Below are 8758 nucleotides of genomic sequence, written 5' to 3'. Positions count from 1 at the left end.
ATAATTTTAGTAATTGGAAAATAAGAAAGAATTGTACAATTAATCTAAGTAACTTTTATCCTGAAAAAAAAAGTTACGATTTATTCTATTAATATTTGAAGTTAAGTTAATTAATATTTTTGTGTAAATTCTTATAATTGGTTATTTTATATAATTAAATTTAAGAAATTTTTATTATGAATAAATTACGATTTATCTTATTAGTTTGAGCTCTTAGAGATTAATTTATTAAGAATGATTAAATTGATTTTGATAAATACTTTAATTTTAAACCAATTAGTATTTATGCACAATTTTGATGATAACTAGTTATTTTATATAAATTGAAACTAAAGTTATAATGAAAAAAATAATGAAAGGTTATGATTTAATTTAGATAATTAATATTTTGAGTTTAACTGTATTTTATAAAATGTGATTAGTATGCTTATTTTATAATTTAAATTATAAATAATTATTTGAGCTCGTTAATAGATAGATAGATAAAATCTTATACGTTTTAAAAGTAATCTTTATAGCACTATATTTAAATTCTAAATTGTTTCCTAACATAAATGTTTTGTAAAATTGTTAAATTACTCGTATATATATTTTTCCTAGTCTTATGTTTCTTATTTTATGCGTACTGTTAGTATCTAATACGTAAACTCCTTGACCAATTACATTAACACACTCACACTACCACCCATCCTTTCTCCAGAGATCCACGTATTCCTTTTTTATGAGCCATTCATCCATAGCTAATGTAAACCACATATTTCCAAATGAAAATCAGAATTTGATTCAGAAAATTAGAGAAAGAAAGATCGAGAGAGAGCGAGACACAGAGGGAGAAAGGGGGAAAACAAAAACAGAAAGGGTCAAAGGGAGGGAAGAAGATCAGAGCTCACGGAAGGAAGAAGGCTTCGATATCACTATCCTCGTGCACCCGTCGCTGCTACTATTATCAATCGAAGCTATTGCGCGTAGAGAGAAGAAAAGAGCGACGAACAGGGAGACGCGTAGCTGCTGTTGACATTTACTGGAGTTGTCGCGCGTAGAAGAGAGGCTACCGCCGATTCCGCCAAGGATCATCGTCGCCGCCGCTACCATTAATGAAGTCGGCGCCATCGAAGGGGCCACTGGTGGGAGGAACCCTAACTGTCATCGTTACCATCGAACAGGACAGGAAGGGTAGGAGTGACGTGATGAGAGAAGAGATTCGTTCTGCCACTGATGCACTTGCTAGTGTTGTTGAGGGAGTCCGCCGTCCGAGAAGCATCATCCGCGTTGTTGCTGTGAACTATTTCAGCCCTGCCCTGGTATTGCTCGGTTACCACAGCCTGCTTCATCCTTGTATCTGAGTCTGTATCACTCACAACCTATTTTGATTATTGTTATCTCTGCTTGCCGCTTCATTGTTATAGGAAAAATTCCAAAAATGTTTTTGTTTCCATCTAGCCACTGTTATCGCGATTGTTGATGACATCGCTGCTGCAGAGGGTCATCGGCGTTACTGTTGCGGTTGCTGCCACAAATTAGGAATAAAAGGAACTATTGCGTTAAATTCTGCAATTGCGACATCGAGGTAGGGGGTTTAAAATGATTTTAATTTAGGAATGCCAACAAGGTTTACTGAATAACTGCAAATAGTATTAATAGTTGTGAGTAATTAATTGATTATATGAATGTTGGATTGTGATTGCGATTGTGCTTGGTGCTGTGATTGAATTGATTGTAATTATGTATGGTAGATGATTGAATTATTGATTGTTGGTTGTTGAAATGGTTGTTTGGTATATTGCTATGGCTGTGAAAGTGACTTGAGATTAGTAGAGGATTGTGGTTTTGACTGATTATGTATAAATGGTTGAGACTAAGATAATCATTTGATATATTTGATACTGGATTGAGAATTGTTGAAGAATTAGGGCCTAAAAGACTGAACTATTATTAAGAAACTGGTTTTCAAAATAGAATGGTTACTTTGATGACGGCCTAGTAATTATTGCTAGTGATCGAAATGGTATGAGATTAAAATCTGAGTAAACTTTAACAAGTGTAGTTGTTAGGATTTAAATTTGAAGGTTTCGTATTAACTGAAGATTTAGTTATGATTTTTCAAAGTTAAGCTTTAAAATCTGAATTTCTGCATTACCTTTAAGTGAAGACTGTAACTTTGAAAGACTGTAACTAATTCTGTGATGAACGGAATTGCGTTGAACCAAGTCCTGGTTAAATTTGGGAATAATTGGGACTGAATTGGAGAGTTTGAGACCTTTTCGTTAAATATAAGATTTATGGTGAATTTTTGAGTAATGGTTGCGGGTTCTGATTTTTACTGCAGAATTTTTGGAACAGCAGTAACTTGTTGGCCCTGCTGTGAATGTTCTGAATTGAATTTTGAAGCGAAACTAATTTTAAATGAAACTTTAGTACTATTATTTTAATGCCGTAAAATTTCAGAACAATTGGACTTATAGTTTTAAAGATATGAATTTTTGAAAGATGATGCATTATGCAGAAAAAACCAGATTCTGTTTTCTTAAATCAGTAACTTTGAGAATTTATAATGTTTGATCCTGGATAGATATTGAGATGCAACCAATTGGAGGTGAAAATTAAGTATGTTTAGCATATGTGACTTAAATTTCAGGGCTATCCATGTTTTAATGAGTAAGTTATGGGACTTGGAGGAAGATAAGTTCATTAACTTTTAAAGCAGAATTCTGCAGCAAATTAGTCAACTTCCAGGTTATATAACTTCTTCATTAAAAATGATATTGACCTGAAACCAATTGGAAAAGAAACTTGGATGAGTGAAGTCGTACTGTATTAATTTTCAAAGTCATTGGATTTAACGTGGATTTTAAATTGAATTTTGAATGTCACATGCTGCTGCTGTTTTTCTGGTTTTACGCACTGCAGAGCAGTTTCGGTTTTTCCTTTATTCCTAAGGCTAGAGAAACCAGAAAATTATGATCTTTGGTTTGTTAGAAAGCTTATTTCAAGACGAACGCCTGGACATAAAGTTTGCGCAATTCCAAGTTTATTTGCTATATTAAAAGCAGAAAAGAAGATAGAGTGTTGAGGATGTCCTAGTGACAGTTATGAGTTTATAAAACTAAAGATGAACCTTAGTGCTATATGGCTGATTCAATGTGGAATTTTGCTTGATTCTGAGTTGATGTGATGCTGGAAAGGTTGAAAAGAGTAAAGTGAATTGTTTGGTTTGAACCCGTAAGGGTGGTTAAGTCCTATTTTCAGAGGAGATTATGTCCGAATTTTTATAAAAGTATAAGGACTTAATCAAAATAAATATTTAAGGCTTATTTAATGATAGAAACTTCAATGATTCTTTTAAGAAGAGATTGTTTGGTATATGAGATCGTTGAGTATTCAGAGAAAGTAAAGAGATACAGAGGAAAGAGAAACTAGAACAGAGTAAAGAGAAATAAAGAGAAGAGTAATATAATAAAGAGATATTTATATATATATTTTAGTTGCTTGATGCAACCCAGAGCTATATATATATATATATATATATATATATATATATATATATATATATATATATATATATATATATAGTTGCTTGATGCAACCCAGAGCTATATTTAATATATATTAGTTGCTTAATGCAACCCAGAGTTTCTGTAGGGAAACTAAGTTACCTACAGCCATTTTCCGCTTCCCCAGAGCAGAGCAGAGTATATATATATTTTCCTGCAGTAAGCAGAGGCTGTCTCAAATGAGCGGCTATTATTATATGCGCATTTATTTAGGAACGGAAAATCGTATTCGGGAAATCGGGATTACTCGTGACCGGATAAATGTCGGGATTGCGGGCAGCCAACCGACACATGAGCTCATGGCCTGCACTAGGACTAGACATTCATCATATGCATCTATGTGACATTGTTTGGGTGTGTATATTGTAATTGGTTTGCCTAAGTGAATAATTCTGTTTAACTGCTAATTGCTATACTTGATGTAATTGCTCTTGATTGTGTTTGAACCTCATTACTTGTGGTTGTAACTGATTGACTGGATTGTTGTGAATTGGATGTTGATTGAATTGCTTAGGCCTGAGGCCGTGATTGGTTTGTGTTTGAGGTTTAGTAAAGTATGAAAGATTAAGCTGGTTCAGCATAGACTTAATGAACCTATGCTTGGAACAAATTAGTCATTCATACAGTCTAGGAAACTTTTAAGAGTTTTATAAAGAAAATATGGGTCTGGCATTTTGAATAATTAACTAATACTTTTAAAGAAGGTTAATTTTCTTTTAGATGTCTCTGAATGAAATTAACTATTTGCGTTTTATTCTTTACTTTCACGGCATTCTCGACCTCTACTGAGAACATGTGGTTTGGTTCTCACCCCCAAATTTTCCACCCTTTCAGTGACACAGGTTTGAAGACGCAATTTGAAGCTGCGAGCGATTAGTAGGCTTCTTTTATGGTTTTAATTGCTTTCATAGAGTCCCCTCGCTCTTTTCCTTTGAAGTTTTATTTTATCAGAGGGGTAGGTATTGTATTTGGGTTTATATGACTTCCTATGTATAAGAATTACTAAATATAATACCTCTGTGATTGTTATTACTATTTGCAATGTTTATCCTTGATGCATGTCTTTAATGAATAAAAACAAAATTTTCTGGAATTTTCTTAAAACTAAAACGCAAACTCGATACAAAGGCTCGATAATTAAGTAGTTAATACTAGAGAAGGTTACGTAATGTTCGTTCTAGTAGAAATACCCTGACTTAAGTAAGGTATTTTGCTGGAAGGGATGTTACACTTGATCCATCAATCCCTGTGGGATCGACCTCACTCACGTGAGTTATTATTACTTGATGCGACCCGGTGCACTTGCCGGTTAGTTATGTGTGTTGGAAATTCGTTTTTCCGCAAAAACACCATCAACACCATTCGAATTTGCTCTCCTCTTCTCTCCCCTCTTTGCCTTCTTTTGCTTGAGGACAAGCAAACCTCTAAGTTTGGTGTGCTTTCCGTGATCACTAGGCCAAGATATATCAAGATCGTGGCTCCTAGAGGAAAATAAACCAATTCAAGAGGCAAGAAAGAGAATAATCCAAAGGATATTTGGAGTCAAGAGAAGTTCTTAACCAAAGAACATGCAGACCATTACCACAAAATAATGGGTCTGAGGTCAGTGATCCCGGAAGTCAAATTTAATCTGAAAAAAGATGAATATCCAGAGATCCAAGAGCAAATTCGAAATAGAGGATGGGAAGTTCTAACCAACCCTGAGACAAAGGTTGAAAGGAACATGGTTCAGGAATTCTACTCAAATCTGTGGCTGACAGATAAGCAGAGAATGACTGGAACTGCTTTCCATACCTACAGAACCATGGTCAGAGGGAGAATTATTTACTTCCATCTGGACAAAATAAGAGAGGTCTTCAAATTGCCTCAACTGCAAGATGATCCTGAATCCTTTAATAGGAGGATGGTGAGAGTAGATAAGGGGTTGGATCAAGTTCTAGAGGACATATGCCTCCCTGGAACTAAATGAATAACCAATTCAAGAGGTGTCCCAAACCAACTCAAGAGGGGAGACCTCAAACCAATTGCAAGAGGTTGGCTAGACTTTATTGGGCGTTCCATATTGCCCACTAGCAACCGTTCTGAGGTTACTATCAAGAGAGCAGTGATGATTCATTGCATTATGCTTGGAAAAGAAGTGGAGGTTCATCATCTGATTGCTTGTGAGATCTACATAATTGCAAATAAGAATTCCACTGAAGCCAAACTGGCTTACCCAAGCTTGATCTCCTTACTCTGTAAAGAGGCTGGGGTAAAAATGGGAGTAGATGAATTCATACCCATTGAACATCCAATCACCAAGAAGTCAATGGAAGGACAAATGCAAGACAACTCTATCAAAAAGAGGGCGCAGGAGTTCCTCCCTGAATTTCCTGAAATTGACTACTGGGCCAGCCTAGAAGCATCTATCACCAAGTTACAAGAAACTATGGAGCAACTTAAGGAAGAACAGCAGAATCAGAACTGCATGCTCTGCAAATTGCTGAAGGAACAAGAGAAGCAGGGGCGTGAAATTCAAGAGATGAAACGCCAAAAGAGATAAAATTTAAAGTTCATGTCTTAAAGCTATGAATGCTCTATGAATCTATCACCTCTCTTAAATGAAAAATTCTTTAATCACAAAAGAACAAGAAGTACAGGATTTCGAATTCATCTCTGAAACTAGTTGAATTAGTTTGATGTGGTGACAATACTTTTTGTTTTCTGAATGAATGCTTGAACAGTGCATATGTCTTTTGAATTTGTTGTTTTAAGAATGTTAAAATTGTTGGCTCTTGAAAGAATGATGGAAAAGGAGAACTGTTATTGAGGATCTGAAAAATTATCAAATTGATTCTTGAAGCAAGAAAAAGCAGTGATTCAAAAAAAAAAACGAAAAAAAAGAAAGAAAAAGAAAAAGAAAGAAATAAAGTTGTGATCCAAGGCAAAAGAGTGTGTTTAAGAACCCTGGACACCTCTAATTGGGGACTCTAGCAAAGCTGAGTCACAATCTGAAAAGGTTCACCCAATTATGTGTCTGTGGCATGTATGTATCCGGTGGTAATACTGGAAGACAGAGTGCTTTGGGCCACGGCCAAGACTCATAAAGTAGTTGTGTTCAAGAATCATCATACCTAACTAGGAGAATCAATAACACTATCTGAATTCTGAGTTCCTATAGATGCCAATCATTCTGAACCTCAAAAGATAAAGCGAGATGTCAAAACTGTTCAGGGGCAAAAAGCTACTAGTCCCGCTCATCTAATTGGAGCTAAGTTTCATTGATAGTTTGGAGTTTATAGTATATTCTCTTCTTTTTATCCTATTTGATTTTCAGTTGCTTGGGGACAAGCAATAATTTAAGTTTGGTGTTGTGATGAGCGGATAATTTATACGCTTTTTGGCATTGTTTTTAGTATGTTTTTAGTATGATTTAGTTAGTTTTTAGTATATTTTTATTAGTTTTTAATTAAAATTCACTTTTCTTGACTTTACTATGAGTTTGTGTGTTTTTCTGTGATTTCAGGTATTTTCTGGCTGAAATTGAGGGACCTGAGCAAAAATCTGATTCAGAGACGGAAAAGGACTGCAGATGCTGTTGGATTCTGACCTCCCTGCACTCGAAGTGGATTTTCTGAAGCTACAGAAGCCCAATTGGCGCGTTTTTAACGGCGTTGGAAAGTAGACATCCTGGGCTTTCCAGCAATGTATAATAGTCCATACTTTGCCCGAGATTTGATGGCCCAAACCGGCGTTGCAAATCAGCTTCAGAATTCCCAGCGTTTAACGCTGGAACTGGCATAAAAATTGGAGTTAAACGCCCAAACTGGCATAAAAGCTGGCGTTTAACTCCAGGAAGAGTCTCTACACGAAAATGCTTCAATGCTCAGCCCAAGCACACACCAAGTGGGCCCGGAAGTGGATTTTTCTGTCATTTACTCATTTCTGTAAACCCTAGATTACTAGTTCTCTATTAATAGGATCTCTTGACATTGTATCTGTACCTCATGACACTTTACACGTTTCTCATTGTATCTTCTACAGCATGAGTCTCTAAACCCCATGGTTGGGGGTGAGGAGCTCTGCTGTGTCTTGATGGATTAATGCAATTACTACTGTTTTTCATTCAATCATGCTTGCTCCCATTCTAAGAAATCACTTGTTCTTAAACCTGATGAATGTGATGATCCGTGACACTCATCATCATTCTCAACTATGAACGTGTGCCTGACAACCACCTCCGTTCTACCTTAGATTGAGTAGATATCTCTTGGATTCCTTAATCAGAATCTTCGTGGTATAAGCTAGAATTGATGGCGGCATTCAAGAGAATCCGGAAGGTCTAAACCTTGTCTGTGGTATTCTGAGTAGGATTCAAGGATTGAATGATTGTGACGAGCTTCAAACTCCTGAGGGCTGGGCGTTAGTGACAGACGCAAAAGAATCACTGGATTCTATTCCAACCCGATTGAGAACCGACAGATGATTAGCCGTGCTGTGACAGAGCGCGTTGAACATTTTCACTGAGAGGATGGGAGGTAGCCATTGACAACGGTGAAACCCTACATACAGCTTGCCATGGAAGGAGCCTTGCGTGTTTGAAGAAGAAGACAGTAAGAAAGCAGAGGTTCAGAAGACAGAGCATCTCCAAAACCTCAACCTGTTTCCCATTACTGCAAAACAAGTACTTATTTCATGTTCTTTTGCTTTTTACAATCAACCCTCATAATTATTGATATCCTGACTAAGAGTTACAAGATAACCATAGCTTGCTTCAAGCTGACAATCTCCGTGGGATCGACCCTTACTCACGTAAGGTATTACTTGGACGACCCAGTGCACTTGCTGGTTAGTTGTGCGGGATTGCAAAAGTGTGATTGCAATTTCGTGCACCAATCCTCAAGCAAATAAAATCCTAAATCTAAATCCTAATCCTAAAGAGAGAGGAGAGAACCTCTCTCCAACTAAACCTAAATCATGGAAAGTGACTAAAATTCCGAGACTCCTCTCAATGGATGCATTACCCCACTTCATAACCTCTGGTCTATGCCTTCTGGACTTGGATTTAGGCCAAAAAGGGCTTCAGAACTCACTATGAGCGTTTTCTGTAATTTCTGGTGCGTGGCCTCTGTCACGCGTCTGCGTGGGTCGCGTCAATTGGAGTTTTCCTTGTCGCGCGGTCGCGTCAATCATGCGGCCGCGTTATAGGTGTTCTTCTTTAGGTGCGT

The 8758-nt window shown here is 36.6% G+C and overlaps 1 protein-coding gene across 2 annotated transcripts; it reads left to right on the top strand.

Annotated features, from left to right (window-relative positions):
* Positions 1-687: 687 nt before the first annotated feature.
* LOC130935290 (uncharacterized) lies at positions 688-7981 on the top strand. Of its 2 annotated transcripts, none has more exons than XM_057864981.1 (3): positions 688-1301; positions 1407-1567; positions 7057-7981. In XM_057864981.1, the coding sequence occupies exons 1-3, from the start codon at positions 1095-1097 to the stop codon at positions 7166-7168; spliced, it is 480 nt and encodes a 159-aa protein (XP_057720964.1). In that variant the 5' UTR covers positions 688-1094; the 3' UTR covers positions 7169-7981. The 2 variants fall into 2 exon arrangements, with proteins under 2 accessions (XP_057720964.1, XP_057720965.1); XM_057864982.1 differs by lacking the exon at positions 7057-7981 and adding an exon at positions 4386-4654 and having other exon boundaries at positions 706-1301.
* The last annotated feature ends 777 nt before the right edge of the window (positions 7982-8758 follow it).

Source organism: Arachis stenosperma, chromosome 6 (genome assembly GCF_014773155.1).
Source record: "Arachis stenosperma cultivar V10309 chromosome 6, arast.V10309.gnm1.PFL2, whole genome shotgun sequence".
NCBI lineage: Eukaryota > Viridiplantae > Streptophyta > Magnoliopsida > Fabales > Fabaceae > Arachis > Arachis stenosperma.
The sequence above is the reverse complement of the archived record's forward strand: the minus strand, read 5'-3'. Positions and strand labels throughout refer to the sequence as shown.